Genomic DNA, 21,374 nt, shown 5'->3' with positions numbered 1-21,374 from the left:
GATAAGTATTTTTATATTTCCTCATGTTGAATGTCTTATTATTTCAAATCTTATGAGATTAAAATCATAATAACTGCATACTTTCAAGAAATAAATTTTATATGTTCCATATTCTATTCAGAATAATATAAATATAATCTCTTAACTTCAAACTTTAATTTTATTAGTTTGAATAAATTAATTGTTTCATTGAAAAAGTGGCTCTACTAATTGCACGTTTTTTTTACAGCTCACGTATTCTATCGTATAATACTCAGTTTGTAACTAGCCAATCTACGACAGATTGTATGTCGAGTAAGTCCTTAAACGGAAGAAAACTTTTCTAAAGCTTCTTTATTACATTGTTTATTAATTCACTGTTAAAAATTAACGCCTTCACACGTGGAAATAAGATATGGTTTTTATTACGATTATACAGCAGTGTTTTTAATATTTCTTTGTTATATATAGTACTTTTAAAAATACAACTAGGCATATCTTTTATTAATTACTTATATTAATTTTTAGTAGTAAAAAGAATAAAATTCCAAAAAAGGATGTAATATATTTTAAAGAAATAAAAATTAAAGAATATTCATAGTATTCAAAATTGCAAAAATTATGTACATAACAAATGTTACATATTTGAGTTTTCTAATTGAAATAATTCGATTCAAATATTTTAATAAGTATCTATTAAAATCATAATGAAATTTTCACTATGTGTATGGAAATATTTTACTGATGAATTTAGTATAGTAGTGTTTTTATTATTTACTATTAATATTATCTGTGTAGAATATTTTCCTTCTATTTGTTATAGAATTTTAATTGTTCTCAGTTATAATAAAATTTATCAATTATAATGTTCAGACAAATGAATTACCAAACAAGAAATTTAACTAACACTGCTCTGAACGAAAAATATTTTAAGCAATTTTTATTTATTTTATGCTCGAATATCCTATAACATTGCAGACTATCCTCTTGGCATCGTAAGCTCTCCTCTTTATCTGCTTTGCCCAATATTATCGATTTCTCTCCTTTCTTTCGTTCTTTATTCGTCAGGTGAAAAGCCCTGAAATCATACGCATCGTTAGCCAAATGAGATCCTTTCATTTCCATCAGTTCTACAAATGGAAATGATAGAACTCCTTACTGGTACACTTTCGTTCAACTGTTTTGCAGAGCGTTTCTTGTAATTATCAAAGTGACGATTATCGTTAATTGTATGTTTTACCTGTAGATGTTTCCACTTTTCTAACAGCACTATAGTACTACTTATTGATAATAATTAAAACTATTACCCCGAATAATTCTCTTTAAGTAGATGAATGCTATAGACTTATAACTCATACTATGATAATTCATTTCAAACGTCAATAGTAGTTTGTGTACTTCGTTACCTGATGAGTTATACTAATTAGTTACCTAATTAGTTAATGCATATTCGGCCTAATCGATGTGTAATTAAATTAGTGTAGTACCATGCGCAAACCCTAAGTATATACACATTACGCAATACACGTACTTATACATAGTTATTGCGCAATGGTAGATTACCAGAAAAATAGCGTAAACTAATACATTGTTTCTATACTGATTAATGTATTTAGAATCACAACAAAAACATAATCGTTGAAAGAAAACTTTGTATAATTCATGTGTACATGTATGTGTATACAAATGTGTATATGTTACATTAGGATAAGTACTCGTATTGAGTGTTTGAATGGTTTGACGGGATTTGTTGTGTCCGAGGAAAATAAAACTTAAACAAGAGCAATGTGTAAAATCCAACAGGAAAAATTACATGTACATTTTCCCTTAGAAGTAATCATTTGCATATATCTGTACATATGGCAAATATATGGTATGTAATAGGAAGGTATTGAATCTAAACTATAATATAACATATAATTGAATTTGTATATATTAAAGAATGATCTACGATCATACATCGAATGAATAGAAACTGTTTGTACATATACAGTTTAAGAAATGATTTATTGCTGCATTAAATTTCTTTGTATATACTTCATATATTTTAAACCAAATAAGAAGATCATAATGTATAATTCTCGTTTAAATTATTCTAGATTTTAAGAAAACTAATTTTATTTCAAAACTCATGTCTCGTTGCTTGTGTAAATACTAATCGCAGAACTATTGTAATCGCAGAACTATTTGTTTAAGCAATATTTTTTATTTTTCATTTTACTTGTTCTATGTACGTATTCCAATATACAATTATCAACATTTAGATTCAAGATTGTAAATATTACTTATGGAGAAGTATTGCGTACGTGCACATCTATTGTTAGAATTGTGCGTTGTAAAATGTATTGACAATTAACTTCGTTAACGATAAGCAGAAGTAACTACTTGTGTATTTGAGTGAATCAAAAGTAGTAGGCTTTTTATATATTGAAGTTTTATTTGTACGAAATTTTACATGTGTAAACTACAGATACACACATATAGTTGATGAAGGAAGTTACAAAGGAGCTTAATATAATTAACAAACATATTATTACTTGGTTATACTAAACATCTTTTGATATAATAGATCTGTGCAACACATTTGTAATACTTTATAAACAGAGAGTAAATTTATTTATTTATGCCACGAATAAATAAGAGATAGTCACAAAAAAAATATAATTAAGGACGATTTTTGCTTATCGTTTGCGAAATTTATTGTAAAATCTGTATATAGGAGTATTAAAATAGTTAAATTTATAATGTATTAATTTAAGTTTGATTGTGACAATTGTAGCAATTATTAATATAATAAGAAGTATTATATTTACCTCAGTGAGCTTACTATTGCCTCCTAGATATGCAATATTTGAAATTAATGTCTTCTTATTTTATTTCTCTGACGAAAAAACGAATTCCAATAAAATATCTTATAAATCTAACTTTATGTACTCGTTATATGTATATTCATATATTTTATGTGATACTACTAAAAAATGTACTTACGTAACAATTTAGCAAGACATTCTATGATAATTGTAAGTATAGAAAGAATTAATAGATTAATATCATTGTTATCCTTTATATTTTAAGTATTTCAATAGATTTCTAATAACTCTACGTAAATTTCGTATACAGAAATTAATAAGAGGGCATTAAAATCAACTTGTCGTATTTTAAAGAATTGTGTGACAAATTTCGTAGACAAACATGAATGAAAACGTTATCTTTGCATCAACGTAGATTTAGATTGACTGAAATTCTAATTGAGAGCAACAGAATGATTGTTACTGACTAAGGAAAAGGAATAGAAAGTATGGACATTTGATTTGACATGTATAACAAAAACATTCCACGTGTATAGCCGTATTTCTCATAAAAGCCATTCAAGTATCAAAAAAGATATGTCTCTCTATAATTAGTATTGTTTTACTCACACTCTCATGGAGTTGATATTAAATGCGATTTTTAAATTATAATTCAAGGTTTTGTTAACGATGACTGTTTGATTTTAAAATATATAATGATCGCAAATTGACTTGAAAATATAGTTGTGTCGAATACCCTATTTTTTAAATCTCATTAAAACAATGTCGTGATAAATGCATAATACGATTATATTATGATATGTAGCATAGGAAAATTCAATCGTAAAATCTTAAATGCAATTTAGCTAAAATGTATCTTAAGTAATTAAAGAAAGTACTTTGTATTTAAAACATACATACTAGTCCTTTATCCTCAATAATATTCTTAAACTTCCCTATGAATTCTTAAAATCTTTTTTATATTCTTTTTTATCTTATATTTTTATATTTATTCTACGTTTACGTGGCAGTACACTTTTCTACTATCTTAGGTATAAATCCTCCTCAGGTACAAATTTATTGAAGTTCTTCGTGCATGCCTTCTAGATACAGTCTTGCAACTTGTCTGTAATATCAATTTCAAAGTTCACGATAAATAAACTGAAGTTGCTTTAGAATTTAGAATAAACTAAAAGTTCAATCATCGACGAATAAAAAATAGACGAGACATACAATGCTTTTTCGTGTACCATATTTTGGGAATCACCTAACCACTATGTCATTTTTGTATTGCATGGGACGTTACTAATTCAATATAGTAGTGTCACAGATGCTTCAATCAGTGCTTGACACGAATTCTGTACCTATTCTAAACATTTATTCTGTATCTCGTCGATGATGCTACAAATTAAATTTATCGCGGTCGAAAGAACCGTTCCTTAAGTGAGGAAATATCATCGTCTGTGGTAATGTTGTTCATAATCGACGGTCGATTTTTTACCAACATGGAAATTATCATCAGTTAATATTGTAGTACAGGAATATAATCCTTTGTAGCAAATCGCAGAGAGAGTAAGAAATATCGATTTTATCCAAATCAATATTTCAAAAAATGAGATACAAAATCGTTAGAGGTATAGACACAGTCTGTAATATTAGGTCTATCTTATATATATATATATATGTGTATTCGTCTATGCTACATATCATTGTCACTGGTATCTATTTATATTTCTGGAAGAAAACTGTCGTGATGTGTAACTAAATCAGTTAATCAGTATAAAAAGTTTACATCATATGACTGGCAACGTCTCAATGTAATTATTTTAACGAATTAATATTGAATTTTACACTTTATGCTTATATGTCATGGAAACTCATCATGATCATAGGTCAGTGCCACAGTCAATTACGACTGTACCTCAGTCGGTAAGTCTGCTATTTGTTATCAAGACGTTACCACAAAGAATATGCAGTTACATTTCATAATTTCATCTAAAATTTTCTTCAGTAACATCTTAATTTAAAACTCTCAAGACTAGCTGAATCACAAGTAAAATGTTAATACGTTACTTGTATGTAATTGTTGTTATATGTGTCCATAGTATTAGAATATATCCTAGTTTTACTCCATTCAAATTAATCGATGCAAATAATAATGCAAATTATCCAATTGGTTCAAATTATCAAGGTAATGATTAATTTTACAGTTGTCAAGATATACACTATTTGTAAGAATTACAGGAAGAATGTGATAGGTAGAGTGCGGGTGTTCATGCAGATGTGTAAGTTGGTAGAACGTTGATAGAAATGCGAAGTCTATACAGAAATCTGTTTTATCGCTAGGAGATTCTAAAAATACGTTTTTTATTCTATATGCATTGCATAATGCACATGCCTCCCATATGTATTTTTTAAGAACATAATGTACGAACATATTGCATATTTTGTGCACATATCTATACACACATAATATATTATCTTGCAATATTGAATTCCTTTGCTATCAACGATTGATTATTCATAAATATCAGCAGAACATTGTCATTGAAATAGATTATTTGGAACAAATATTTACAAAAGTTCTTCTTAAGAACAATATTGTGTCAATAGTATTCATTATAAACAGATTAATACTGAATACTGAATATACATAGACTAATTCACAATTTCTACGACAGTTTAATTCAGATCGGGCATAGTAAGGAGTGGTAGTGTGCCTATTATCTAATAGAATGCCGAAAACAACAAAAAGACGAACGTTGATGCAACGCTGGTTTCAGAATTCAGGCGCATCTAGTTTCAAAATTGATGAAAATCTGGAAACACTCTATGCACAGTTTGCGACAAACATGTTAATATTAATTAATATATACATACAGATGGTCTCAAAAATACTCAGACGCTAATATAGCTTTAACTTCTATGTTCTATATCTGAAATGAATAAAGATAAAACAGCATAAATGTTCTGTAGTATATTGAAGTGTAGTATACATATAGATGCCAGAAAATAAAAAAACTTTTGATTTAAAACAAATCGTTGTCTAAATATTAAAAGAAATGTGGAAAAAAATGAATTTTCATGTTTCAAAAATATACGGGCACTTTGAAAATTGATGTTAAAGAAATTAAAAGTTTAACATTTTGTCCGGTATATTTTTTGTTCAGTAACATTGTCGTGCAAACATTTTTATTGTTTGATCTATATTTATTTCAAATACAGAACATAGAAGTCAAAGTTATACTAGTGATTAAATATTTTCGAAACCAACTGTACGTACATGTGGAATTTTAAAGCTATGGAAAAAATGAGTAAAATTGTACTACCTATTCTCTTATTAAGATTTGATGTGGAAATAAATGGCAAATAAGTGACTAATGCGTGCGATGTTGTAAAAGAAGAAATTTTATATGGACTTAGCATAAGTCATGATCGCTGTTAACAGGCCTTGACATACATTAAACAATGTAGCATGAAGTAACCTTTTAGCAAAAATAAAACAGATCACAGTACACAGTACACAGATCACAGATGAGTCAGCGCTAAGAAAGAATTAATTATTTAGGTGACTTCTACAAAATATAGCGAATTGTTATATTTGGATATCCATAGACAAAACTATAGTGACTCATATATATATAATCTACAGCGACATCTTTTCTTAACAAATTACTTTTCCACCTTGTCAAATCTAACAGTCTGTGAGAACGAAATATTTACAGAGCCTATCAGCGTCGTAAATTAAAAAATTTGTAACGTTCGCAAATTTTTATTTTTGTAGTCACACGTTATGACAAGTAATTATTATATGTTGAGGTTAGAGCTATCAACGATTCCGTCACTTGCAAAAATTGACTCATTAGTATTTAATATATTCTTGGAATCTAACGAATGTTTAATTGGCTCGTTCGTATGCAAAAGTCTAGATTAGAAAGCGCAGAATGCAATAAGATCATAGAGCCGCGGCAAAAAAGCTGTAAAAAAATACCTATATGAAAGTAGCCGCGTGTAATTCGTAATGAGAATCACGTCGATGTCGACGTAGCCCGTCTTCGAAACCCGTAATTACCGGCGCCGATGGAAGAACCGAGACTGGGTGAGCAGCCACCTTTTAAAAAGGTGTTAAAGCGTGCCGCGAGCGTGGTTGGCTAGGTGTTAATTTAAAACAAACCAAAGGATAGCCGCAATTCGGAATCTAAGGATCGCTGACTATCCTATATTTTGATCCCAGACACACCGCGATTCTGTTTAACTGGGCCATACCTTCGGTGACGTATCAAAATTTTAGACAGATTTGGATCCAAAGCAATTGACGTTACTTTAACATGTAACAATAATATTTTGAAAAACTTCTTCATAATATTGATTAACTTAATCATTGATATAATATGTAATATAATATCGTTTGTTTAAATCAATCGTTTTCTTAACTTCCATTCTAGTAATAGCATTGAACAATAGCTTGTAAAGCTATTTTAATGTAACTTCAACAGTTACAGATTTGATTTATATGTTTCTTCGGAAGATGCATATGGTCTGAACGTTAACGAGACAGGTCTGGAGCTCATTAAGGTTTGGCTTTATCACGATCGAGGGAACATACGTATGGTGAAAGGTCTGTTTTCCAAATTGAAAACAGCATCGTATCACGGCCACCGATCTTTGATGTATCTCGTCTTGCCCTCTAATCGCCAGTTAAAGGCGCGAAGTATCGCGATCTGCAATCTATCGATCTCTGAAATTAGCATTCAAGGCGTGAATCTTTTTCTTAATCTCACAGGGCCACCGACAACTTTCCAAGTAATTTCTTCACCCTTAGGCGACGACCCTGTACGTGATCTATGCAAACCGTTCGATGCGATCTTCGGTAATATACGATTTCTGCTTAATTCTTACCCGGGCGAGATAAAAACACGACGGTATTTTTTATCCTTGTTATTCGTGAATAATTATTATAATCACAGAATATGGAGTAATTGTACAAGGTGCGTAAATAGGTACGTAGAACTTATGTACGGAATATGTACTTTGTGTTTTCCCAGTAAATGGCGCGAACACATAATTTACAAGTAAAAAATAAGAAAAATATATGATATGAAGTTTAACCACATATATACATTATTGCAAAATAGTAGGAAAATTGATGAATTTTTTATTATAGAATTGGAAAAGTTAATTATGTTTACTTACTTATCTGTATTTAAGTATATTGCGTTTTCTATCTTAAAATAATTCAGTATAAATAATAGTCAAATAGTACATTTTATAAATTCACTTTTCATATTCTGCAAAGAAGAAATACCATTTTATCCTATATATGCCCTTTACGATCTTCAATATTAGATGTTCTGTAACTTTATAATATAATATTTACATTCGTATGGTTCGTTCTTTTTTCTTTTTTTCAGTTAGAAAAATTAATAAATTCTTGGATAAAAATCGTAATACTTGTATAATATAATTTCATTATTAACTATGATTAATAAATTGCAATTTTTTAATACATTCCTTTATTTTAAATGTTTTAAAATGTTCTGTGCATCTTAATTTATTTTAATTCTCATTTTTTAGTTTACTTGATGTTACATCTCTGTTGAAAATGACAACGTGAGTTCGTGCTCGCCCTCCACATACGAATGCGCTAACTACAAAAGGCAGTAACTAAAAGATTGTTCTAGATGCAATCGATATATTCGATCGATATTTTTAGATGCTCATATTTTTTTCCCTAGTCTATGTAGGCGCGTGCAATAAAGGTTTTTTCGGCTCAGAACGGTGTGATAGATTTATCCGTGCAATATTGTAATAACTATTGTGATCCTATCTCTGAATATAAAAATAAAAACAATCTCCAATCTTCTTTATGGAATTATCCACAACATCTAAACATTTTTTTTTTATTGGCATTAAATATATCTAGTTATTAAATATAATAAGTGTATAATAATACAGTAAGTATCTAATAATAATTAAACAGATTCAGATGTTTTTATAAATTAAACGTTGATAAATCAGAACATTAAGAGTAGTTTTTAAGAACAATTTTCAAGTTCGACTATTGTGTAAAATGAAAAGAATTGCATTTACATTTAAATAGCACATTTTATGTTAACTCTATAATCGATATATGAAAGTATTGAAGTGAACAAACTGTTGTTATTTTAGTGCTAAACGAAAATGATATAAAAAAAAGATAAGAGATAACTCTAAGCGGCTTTTTTACTGCGAGACATAGGGTAGACGCGTGGCTATATTTTATGAGCGGGGGCGTGAAACGGATAATTTCCAGAGGAGGGAGAAAGCGATATCCGATCGTATATCAGAGCGCAGAATAGTCGGTCGCCTTCAAATTATCGGAAACAAGGGCGAAACTAATGGGCTAACTCGAGCCATCTGGCTCCGTAGGGCTGGCCGATTTCACGCCAATTCTCGATCACTGTTTTCACGCCTCAGAAACCAAAAGAATTAGCACTGTGTTAAACGAACCTTTGCTAACTCATCACATCGATTGTTTGTACAAATCTTTCTCTTTACCGTATTTGCTTCGATTTATTCATTGTTTGTCCGCTAATCACTTAATAGTAAATGGTACTTGATTGAATAATACTAAAATTGCTACAGGAAAGAATATGAATTTCTATGTATACAGAGCTTGACCGAATAATATGAAGAAGACACGACGTGATGAGAAAAATCTAAGAAACAAATATACGATAAAATCTTTTCGTTCAAGGGTTGATTTTTGATAAAATCGAATTCCTTTTTGCCATTTTAAAAACTTGTATTCGACAATACAAAAACTAATTACTGATTTGGAAACTCGAAATATCCTCAAAAGCGTCATTATATGTTTCCGTTACAACAAAGGTATCACTTCTACCAGGTCTGTAATTACCATCATAGAAACATAATAGAAAAATTGATTTGAATTGATAATAGAAAATTCAAAATTATTTCCTTCCTTTTTGGATAGTAGTTACTTGTAAATATTGCATAGTTATTCTTTACAGACACTATAAACGTTACATGTATGTATATACATATACATTTAGGCGCATGGTGAACCATATCTTAGCCATAATTGCATTCGCACGTAGTATATTTTGAAACTTCTTGAAAACTAAGCCTCGCTCGAAAAAATTTTATTTTATATCTTCCCTTTAATTCTTTTGTGGATAGAATTACCTAATTTCATTTACATGTTATTTGTTCGTACTTTGTATAATATAAATATTACAAGAGATCGTTATTCAATTTGATTGGCATTTGGTACATAATATTAAAACTTGAACGTGTTTTTAATAATAGCATGAAAATTAGCTAACATCTACCAAACTGGGTACAATGACTCAGCTAAACTGGAGAGTGTTTTGATAAAAGCATCAAATCAAACATTTATGTAAAGAGTAAATTCTTTCATTATTCAAGAACACAAAGTATAGCTTGAAACATGATAAATTAATTTTTTGCGATTTCAGAAGAATTAAACATTTTATACTAAGTACCGTAACTCATATTCAATGGGTAGCTGGCAAAGGCTGTTCATATTTTACGTGTGCTTTTATATTTTCGTAACGAATAACATACCTACATTAAAATATTTCTCTTGCATATAAAATACAATAACTTGTATTCTTCAAAAAGCGAAACTTCCTGATAGTTCCTAAAGTTCCTTCCTAAAGTTCAATTTCTAAGAACTATCAGCTCTGTTTATATTCTTAAATTTCACAAGAAACGAAACTGGTTTTAATCTTACCGACGTAGATATATACCTGAAGTTCGATTTCTAAGAACTAGTGAATGGCTACCGTCTCACGGATTTGATTCTCGCAAATAATAATCAATCAAACAGAAAAATACTCGACATAGAAGAACACTATTGTATTCTCATTTCGTAATAAATGAAACTTCTGTAAAATGGGTGAACATGTCTCCTCTCAAAAGTAACTAAGAGATCGTTTAATCCTACTGCCGTAATTGCGACCGCTGTTTCTTTCTTTAGATTGGAAACTGCGTGACACAGCTGCGAAAGCAACAGCTGAATTTCTTCCTGAAACTTTTTTGCTCGGTCTGAGAAACTCCTGACTTATTAGAGAAGTGTAATTATTGCAGTTGCAACAGATAAAATTGAGTGTCCATCAAGTAAGAAAAGTCGGTCACAGTATGTAAGCTTTCGAACAAAACTGATTTGTGGAAAATTGTATATTGTTACCAGAATTTCGAAGTACAATTTATTGAAAAAAAGATCTTTTCAATTTTTAATTTTATAAACAACACATAATAAGACACAATCGTGAATATATACTAGAACAAAAATCAGATCTTTAATGTTGAATAAGAAAAAATATAAAGATTGTTATTGATGTTATAAATTTCATGTTGTGGACTTTTTTAAATTTTGGGTGGAAGATGTAAAGGATGATAAGGAAGATAAGGATGATAATAATATTTGTTTAATACTTTTCTTTATTTCTTTATTATTTAAGCTATAACAACTCGTTTTTTACGAAGGCGAATTAAAATTAATATAATTAGTTTCATTTACAAGAAATTTGCAATTGTATTACTTTTTTAATTACTTTTTTAAAAGGGATTTTATGATTCCCACCAAAGAGAATTGCTAACGTATCCCCAAGGAGATACATTTTCACAAACTGTTCCTGCGATCGCATCTCGAACTGGTATCGTTAATATTCTAAAGTTTACGTCGGTGTAGTTCAAAGTTGACAGTAAGAATACTGGCATTCTATCTGATATAATCCATAACAAACCACGATTTACCTAGAAATGATAAAGTTGTATTTGTCATTTTACAATGTTTTATGTGTAGTACAAAATATATTAATACAGCGATGATTGTAAAAGATTGTAAAAGATATTTTGTGATTAGTACTTATAATTCCAAATATATCTAAATACTTAAAAGTAAAAGTATTGTTTGAATAATGCCTCGAATAAATTCTAAATATTACTTTAATTTAAAATTTTACTTAAATCAATTTCTAAATATTCATTTTTTAATTTTATTTTGGATTTGATATCCACATTTGATTTCATTAAACGGAACGAATCAATGCTTAATGCATTTTGAAACTTTGAATGGATAAGAAATAAATATAAATCCTTTTGAATATATTACATAAAGCATTGAAATCAAAATAGTACATCTCTGATGAACTACTCGACGCTTACCTTCCTTTTGTAAGAAAAAAAAGTGTTACTCACTTATTTATTACTGAGATAACTTTTGAAATTTTAGTTGCAATATTACAATTTGATATTAATTTATTACATGGAAAATAATAAATCCAGAAAAAATTATCATTTTGAACAGAAAATAAAATATATAAAAAGGAGTAAAAGTAGATTAAAGTTAGGGATTGAATGTCTTTTTTAAATAAAATATCAAATTATACCTTAACATCTGCTGGGAATATCATAGCTTCATCGTGTCTAGCAACGACCGCATGGTTTTCAGGTGCATATGGTAACACAGAATTCCAACAGCCTACTGCATTTTGATCGATTAAATTGAAAAATTGAAGTCCATTTTCATCCATAATAGAAGAGGTGCAATGGCCAAGTGGTCCTCTTTCAGGAAGAACCTATCAATATTAATAATTAATAGCAATAACTTCATTTTTTATAAAGTATATATAGTTTGTGTTATTAGCTTCTTAATTGTGTAAGATCGAATATTTCGTCATGTCAAATAAACGACTCTATTGGATATGATGGCATAGTTCGGCATGAAATAATATCGTATGGAAATAACTACTCATTCCAAATGTAATCATCTCGACATCGGCAAAAAAATAGTGTCCGGTTAATAGATTAAGAATGTAACATTTGGATCATAAAATGATGATGAAATTGCAAAATCATAAATAATTGCAATGCTTAAAACGAAATCATATATGCACTTTCGGATATATTTCTGCATATGCTTCTGTTTCGTTTTGTTTGATTCTATAATTTTGTCGTAATCTGTACTTGTATTGTCCTTTGATTACTAGATTCCAGACATTTATTCAAATTCATATTTTTATGGTCATAACTAAATAATAAATATTTTATTTGGAACATTTTATACGTGTACTGTATTATATACATTATAGATGCATAAATATTTGCAGTATATTCATAATTAATGTAAAAAATATCTTTAAAAGTATCTTTCTAATCAATCAATGAATACATAATTTAATAATTACACAGTAAAAGAAATATATAAATAGTGTAAGGTATAATAAAAACGGAATATATAATATAAAATTGTGACAATTTAATAAATTCTCTTTTTTTAAAGTAATCTTCTACTACGACAAAGTTATTTTCAAAATATTACTAGTCATAAGGATAAATAACTTGCCAATGCCTTTATCATATATCACAATTAAGTACTAAAAGTAGTGTAATTATAATATTAATATTAATAATAATTGTAATTTGTTATTTCTATTGCGCACATACCTGGAATTCATGGTAACTATCTTGAGACAAGTTTTCATCCCTTAAAATTCGTGTAGAAACTGCAAATTCTCTTCTGCTACTTAGAGGATGGAAGAATAATGTCCTATATCCATTGGCAGCGATAGGAGATAAACTCATACCGAAGACCCCTTCTTCACCCCATTGGAAATTTATACCACCGATATTGTAGTCCCCGGCCAGAGGATCCGGCATGAAATAGCTATGTGTAAGTCGCCAAGACTTATTTTGTTCCCAAGAATATACGATCAGCCCATATCCAAGTTCGTCAGACATATAGGCGAAAGCGTCCTCGCAACCGCCTTTTCCCAAATCGACTGCAATATTGGCGATGAAAGTGTTCTATATGAAGAATTTTAATTCGTTTATATAACCTGTTACGTTGTAGAATAAAACAGTTGCAAATACCATCTGATATTCTGAAACAACCATTTTCTCAGCAGCGAACAATTATGCATATATGCAATTTGTAGTTTCAAGAAATAATAATTCTTAGGTATTTCGAATGTAAAAACAAGCAATTATTTTAAATTCCCCGAAGATGGTATGCGCGAATATACACATATATGTATATAAAATACGTATATATGTGTATATATAATCCATACTTATATGGATTAATAACATATGAGTTACATAAAATAGCTTTGACACAATGTGATATAATATTACCTCTAATGAGGAAAAAGAGCATTTGAGCTTAAATTGATCTTTTTTTACTATTTATCGTATCAGTTCAATCAATTAGGTTACAATGTTCATGTAATGTATAGTTTGTATAATGTATAAATGTTCAATTATGCAATGTTCAAAATATTACGACTTAATTGTTATAGTTTATTTTAAATGTTAATATAAATATGTATGCACACTTTTGTTTCATGTCAATATTATACAATTGTATATTTTGTTTGTAGACTACTATAGTTTTACGTTAATATAAATGTATGTATGCACACTTTTGTTTCATGTCAATATTATACAATTGTATATTATACAGCTGTACGTACCATATTAATATCTTCAGCCCTCAATCTATATTGCCTTAAAATTTTATCCGTTGTTAAATCAAAGACATTCAGAGTGTAGGGACATGCCTGTATCGTAGTGTTTCCAATACCTATTGTACCGGTATCCAACACCCAGAGTCTGTCACAGACATCTGCGTGTATTCTGGAATAGAAATAATAATACTAAATTTCTTATTGCTTCGATGAAATATACTTGAATGCTTCCTATATGAACTTTAAGTTCTGTCGCATTTTATGTTAACAGATCGATTATTATCAACAATTTTTATAAATTTTTGAATAAAATATCTAGGATTCAACTCCTTGTAACTTCACGTTATTTTCCATATCTTTTTTGACAATAGATCTTCATCCAATTTTTCGAAAGTTGTATACATATTTCCATACTTTCATATTTTCCATTTTAGTAGAACATATACATATAGTATAGTAGTTTCCATCATATTTTTGCAACAATTAATGTATCAATATTTTCATAATATACCTATAATAAAGCAAACGAATGAAGTAAAAGTCGTGCCCAGTTCAGCGTAATAAAACAATGGATGAATTTTAATTTGTAGTTTTTACAATTCACTAAACTGAAAAAACGAATTAATTGGCTCCTATAAACTATAATATAATCATCCAGATATGACTGTTTATATAACTATCTTAGCCATGTGATGATTATAGTATGAAATTTCAATAAGTAATATTTAACTTATTCAGAGAATCGTAATCGTCATGCTTCTGGTTTTTCGGGAGACAATCAAGCAGCTCTGCCCTGAAGAAGTGAGCTATAATGTTCATGATACGTGGGGGTAAAAGCGCAGGTCAACATACGTTCGTCTTTCAAAAAATTAAAGACATAACATCCAATCATAGTGAAAACTTATTTAAATCTAAGATCGTAATATTTCACAATTTAATAGTTAGAAAATAAAAAGAATTTTTGTAAAAGCAATAATATTATTGGAAAAATGTTGTAACTTATATGTTGATATTGATAGTGCTACTTTATAACTTCTTTTATATAACAATAAAACAGAGTTTTATTTTAAAGCATATTATTGTATATTGTATTGTATAATTTATTATATAATATTTATAATTATTTATTCTATATATATGTATGTAATGAGACAGATAATCATGCTATGAACACTTATAAAATGTATTAATAATATTAGTGACTAAACTTGTATTTTGGAAAATTGTAAAAATTCTTTTTGTAATAAAATTGTGCAACTTACAACTTGTAACTTACGTATTTACTAATATCATAAATTAATAATTATGTGTAAGATAGTCCAGGAAATCTTTGTTATTTTTTCCGTGTGTTAGACAAGGAAAAGCGAGAGAATGTTCCCACACATTTGAGATTTCGTTAATAACAGATAAATGTATTATTCAGTCGGGATATTTTCTATAGAGTATATCTGCTATATGGATTGAAATCTATTCTATACGATTTTATCGTCTACTTTTCCCTTCTTTCAGAATCGCCACAATTCATTCCACGTTTTTCCGTTTTAAACAAAATGAAGATTGCAATTTACATTCAAATAGAAGTTACAAAACGAATATAATTAATCATGTTAACGTTTACAAAGTACCTGTTTCTCTCGTGAGATCTGTTTCGCAATGAGAAGCGATGAGAAATAGGAAATAATAGAAAATGTCATGTTTCACTTTTAACTAACTAATTGGATAGGTGCTATTTTCAGTTTTATGCTACAATTCAATCGTGTGATGTTACGTCTTAAGTAATGTTACCGCAATTGCAATAGTGTTACACGCTTGCATGTATAGATGCATATATGCAGGGTGACCCTAGTTTAAATATCAAAACTTCGACAACGTGTAGGGGACAGTTTTCGCTTTTTTTAATTATTTATTTACAATTATTTATTTTGAGCGACCGAATCGTAACCGTACGCGCGTCACTGCAGTGCGTCAAATGTCACCAAGGCTATATCTAATTGCAATTAGACTTGTCAATGTTAGATATAACGCTTACATTGCTACATTTTGAACTGTATTTCTATAAAATAGATGATAACACGAATAAATAAGTGTAAATGGATAAGTGAAAAAACGAGAGCCTTTCCATTTCCTTTCTCGCGATTTTCTCTAAAATAGAGCAAAAACGAGCAAATCTTTAAAGAACTTTTTTTTTAGTTCATCGATTCTCCGCATGTTATAAAGCTTTGATATTTAAATTTGGGATGCTACATATATTATAGCTGTGTTAGGGAATCGATGTCGACCTTGAAGCATTGAAAATACAAGAAAATGGTAAATGGGAAAACATATAAATTTTGAAAAAAGGAAAAAATAGTTTATTACTGTGTATACGTATGTGTATATGTATACCACAATTAAATACATACAAAACATTACGTACCTATAAGCAGTAGTAATTGCACTACCACAAGCTCCAGCTTTGTTTTGTGCCCAATTCGGATAAGGGGTAAGCTTCGGTGAGCCACCTCGATTTGTGTCAAGCGATATGTAGTTTAATGTCGCCGGTATTCCTATGATTAACGAAAAGTGAATTATTTTTTATAGAATTGCGCAAACTCTAGCGTATTAGATTCAGTAGATATTTTACTCTTTGGTCTTGAATACTTATTTGTGTTATCTAATTAAGAATACATTAGAAATATTGAAAATGTAATTTAATATTGATGGTATTTAATTGACTTTAAAAGTAAAATATTCTTCTATACTTTAATAATTAATGATTCTTGATTATATATGTTCTATTTTGTGTATAAAAATGTTTCATGTCTTCAAACATAATTAAATTTATACATGTATGTATATAAACTAATAAAAAGTGAAAATATTACGAAAAATACTATTTAAAAATACTGCAAAATGTATAATAAATTTTAATTGCAAATATCACAGTAATAGTTTATGTTGTGTTGCAGTAATTTAATCTTCTAAAAATAAGTAATAGAAAATATGGATCGTTATCACGTTACCCTAAAATCTTAATGCGTATTTTGTCTTTTATGATTTCATAATACATATACAAAAAATGTTCGTTTAAAAGAATTGATATATTATGCAAATAATTAACATACTTATCATCGTAAATTTGATACAAATAAATTCTTTATAACAATTTGTTTCGCAATTACATAAATGAGTAAATCCTGCTTTGAAATTGTCACTTTATTTAAATCCTGTAATTTACTACATTTATATTTATATGAAGAATATATAGTATATAGAAAATATATATGACGGTATAATTTCCAAATCTATGAACAATTGATAAACTTACGATATTGCTGGATCATTAAGTATTATACTAATTTATAAAAATGAAATAAAAAGTTAAAATATAATTTCTTTCTCATAGAATATTACAGAAAAATTTAATTAATAAGTAACAGAGATTTCAAAGTCTATTTGTTTAATTATTTATAAATAATTTTCATAGTCGTATAAATTAATCTTTTATTATTACTTTCTTCATTAAATTGAGCGTCACTGTTGCTTGATTAAATATGCATATTATTATAAGAAGTGCGACACGCTCCTATGATTGATATGATCGCGTGACTGACAGAAAGCCATTGAATTATTGACACGTGGAATTCCTGACCTTTCAATCTTATCGCACTGTATCCAGTTCATCTAGCATTATCTTAAAAATTTCGTAAATTGCATAGTCGAACTGGCATTACACGAAGGTATATAATATGGTGGAAAGTGTGCCTACGGTAATGAGCAAAACATTTTTGATATGTCACGAGGTTTGCGTGACGAGGTTGTCACACGATCACTACACTCCAATATTGCGTTTGATACTCTAAAAAGACATGCAGACCTTGTCGCTGAACATTTTGAAAGATGTTTGAAATTTTTCAGATTAGAATCGCATTTAGTTAGCCCCATTGTAACACTGTTAGATTTTATACTAAAGAAAAATTTTTGTATATACGACGCGTCATAATAACTTGAATTTTTGAGTAAATACGTGCCATGGCAAAATATTATTCACTGAATCTATTATTAAATTTACGATCAATTTATCAAAATATTCTAAAAAAATTACATGTAGGGAGTCAGCTTATATAATTTCAATGTATATTGTAATGAGACATGTAGTATATTATTATATATAGTATATTATGATAAATTATAATGTACAATTAAGTTATATAGTATTTAATTATTTAAACTACCCTTATTAACGACTTGTATCTTTTGCAAGCAATTTATTCTTTTTTTTTTTTATTTTCATTTATATATCTAATTTTTTGTTATTATCTATGATAGTGCGAAATTAGTTACATTAACTATATGAGAGTTTTATATTGTTCATGAAAGACCATGCAATTTACAACTTTCCAAGTTCAATTGAATGGCACATTCTCTTTCCTTCCTTTTCTCTTTTAGTATTTCATATCCTCTGTCGGACGGTCCAAGTAAAGCTGACATTAGAAGAAAGAACGATCCAAACAAAGCAGTCGCCGTATAAAAAAGTTGGCCTTAAAACAATACCAACTACGGTGGGCTTTGACGCATTTACAGAAGTTTCAAGAGACTGGTGAGATGTCAAGAATAGAAAGGAAATATAAACGGGAAATGGCAAAAGCGAAAGAAGAAAAAGAGGAAAACGGTAGGTACACTGAAGATCAATGAGATGAAAAATAAACAATAAATGTTTGTTGTGTAAGAAAAAATGAACACGTTGAAGGAGCTGAAGTCAATTAAGTATCTGAAATGGTTCAAAATAATAATATAGAAAGGAAAGGAAAGTAGAAAAGGAACAACAAATAAATTGCCATGATTGGATAATTATATAATATCGCGTAACACCATGAAACATATTATGTGATATTAAACGTTCCTTAACATATTATAAATTTCATGTGAAGGAACGTGTAAATATTATATAAAAATTATAGAAAAGAATATGATAAGTTACATTTTCGAGCTTTTGCATGCATATCCTAAATGAGATACAGGAGTCCAATACGCTATCAACAAATCTCACATGACTAAAATTGCACAACTTTAATTGATCTTAGAATTAAATACATGTTTAGTCATTCTCTCGAACAACTCAAAAATATTCGTTATCATAACATTAATTGTACCCCTAATTTTTTGTTAAATGTGGATTTACCTATACACACATATGTATCATATTAAAGGATACCCTTTTACTAAAAGTGATATCACTAATAAGTGACATCAAATTCAGAAAGTCGACAAAAAGTTGTCATACATTTTATATAATTTATCATATTTTAGCGGAATAAATAAACGGATATATATTTTTTAAATTAAATGTATGTTTTAAATCTTCAATAACTTATAATAGAAAATAAATTTATAATTTTTAATGCAACGGTTACGAATGAGGACGCAAAATAAAATAGCACGTGTTAGAAGAGGTGAAATACAAGTTCGCAACCATAACAAGAAACGAAAGCAATAAGCAAAAAACAAAAAAAGCCGCAGATTTGAGTATCGAAAAATAGAGAGGTTAAAGATAGCGATATGAAAGATTGTACACGATGTGTGAGCATTGTCGACTTTTTTGTTTTATACACAATGACCTGGCGCGCGCCAACGTGTATAATAAACGTAAACCATCAAGAGCAAGAAAAAAGTGGGAAATAAAAGAGCACAGGAGAGAATAAGCCCATTCACCCCTGGTTCCCTCCTGGGCAATAGTGTTGGGTGGAGGATTTGGGTTGAAGTGAAGGCGGAGGCCAACGGAGACATAGAAATGCCCCATTGAAATCGCTCGCACAGTTTTCGGCACTTTTTGTCGCGAGCCGGAAGTCGGCCAGACGAGGTTCTACAGACGCGCACTGCCTGCAGTGATCTTCTGTACATTGTGTTTACTGTAACTTCCGGTCCCTGACACGAGACATTCATCTAAATGTTCATATTGTTCCTGTTTGCCGAGCAACTCTTTTTTTGTCTAATTTTCAAATACGTCTCGGTAGAAGCATTTCACTTTCCATAAAAAAAACCAATGTTTCAATTTTATTAATGTAACAATAGCAGCTGCGAATTATGATTAGTTATTCCGCGATAAAAAACCTCGAACTACTTTCAAAGAAAAAAAGTACGCTTCTCATGGTTACCATGTACCTAGTATTCGTGATATTTAAGTAAATTATTAGAAGATGTAAAATAAAACACTAAAATTTTATACTCCTTTATCAATTTCCCTAATATACCAAAACGGGAATGAGCTAATATATCGGACCCTAAAATGCAAATAAAGTGATATTCATGTTGATGTTCTTGTTTATTGAAAAAAAGACGGTGACCTCCTATTCTAGTCTCACTGGTCTAGCAGAAATTGATATTATAAAATACTACAATATATACGTTCAACTTACCATTGCGCCATCTCGGTACCGTGACGAACAGTTTGTTTCTCCAAATTTCTATACCAACAGGCAACGCGTTTTCTGGAATGAATTCTCCTTTCATCATTGCCATTTTTCTGCTGGCTTCATCTGGATAGGCGAAGTCCACCGTTCTCCAGAAAAATCTTTCTAACACAGGTGCTTGCCCGAACTGTGTACCCCATCTTTGAAGTCCATCGACGCTCTTGGTTCCCAGGTATAGTAAACTCACGAGAAGAAATTCGCGAAACATTCCTACGATAGCTTAGGCCGACAATCTCGCAGTTTATAATTGATCCTTTAAAATAGTAAAAAATGTCGAATAGCTTTCAGCACTTACTCGATCACATTCAAATTTACTTTCCTTAGATGGATTATACTTAAGTACATAGAACTTTTTCCAATTCATTAGATTCCAATTAAAATATATGTATTAAAAAAAAAGAATGATTGAAAAAAATTCTGTAATTAATGGCAAGATTTAATCATTGTAAATTGTTGGCAATATTTTCTCTGTGTTGTTTACGAGATAATTCCAGACAGTTATTTTGTAAATCTTCCGTATATTTTATGATGCGATTGAAAGGAAGATAAATAACCGCACATAAGTCAGTTGGAAGTATATGTTTCAAACTAATATATCATACTACTACTCATTATTTTTTTCTGTACCTGTACTTAACTCTGATTCTTATCGGCAATAT

The 21,374-nt window shown here is 29.3% G+C and overlaps 1 protein-coding gene across 1 annotated transcript; it reads right to left on the bottom strand.

The window, feature by feature from the left end:
* Nucleotides 1-11,272: 11,272 nt before the first annotated feature.
* LOC100645519 (protein yellow) lies at nucleotides 11,273-20,955 on the bottom strand. Its single transcript, XM_003394577.3, has 6 exons — nucleotides 20,662-20,955; nucleotides 16,683-16,812; nucleotides 14,273-14,435; nucleotides 13,245-13,604; nucleotides 12,188-12,376; nucleotides 11,273-11,552 (listed from the first exon to the last, which is right to left on the bottom strand). The coding sequence occupies exons 1-6, from the start codon at nucleotides 20,921-20,923 to the stop codon at nucleotides 11,367-11,369; spliced, it is 1,290 nt and encodes a 429-aa protein (XP_003394625.1). The 5' UTR covers nucleotides 20,924-20,955; the 3' UTR covers nucleotides 11,273-11,366.
* Nucleotides 20,956-21,374: the final 419 nt, after the last annotated feature.

Source organism: Bombus terrestris, chromosome 3, assembly GCF_910591885.1.
Source record: "Bombus terrestris chromosome 3, iyBomTerr1.2, whole genome shotgun sequence".
Lineage (NCBI taxonomy): Eukaryota > Metazoa > Arthropoda > Insecta > Hymenoptera > Apidae > Bombus > Bombus terrestris.
The sequence above is the reverse complement of the archived record's forward strand: the minus strand, read 5'-3'. Positions and strand labels throughout refer to the sequence as shown.

Excerpts from the sequence above, each read along its gene's own strand:
- LOC100645519 (XM_003394577.3), bottom strand. The coding sequence starts at position 20,923 with ATGTTTCGCGAATTTCTTCTCGTGAGTTTACTATACCTGGGAACCAAG. Across the intron at positions 14,436-16,682 it reads GCAATTACTACTGCTTATAG|AATACACGCAGATGTCTGTG; the intron begins GTACGTAATGTT and ends TTTCTATTCCAG. Across the intron at positions 13,605-14,272 it reads GGGCTGAAGATATTAATATG|AACACTTTCATCGCCAATAT; the intron begins GTACGTACAGCT and ends TTCTTCATATAG.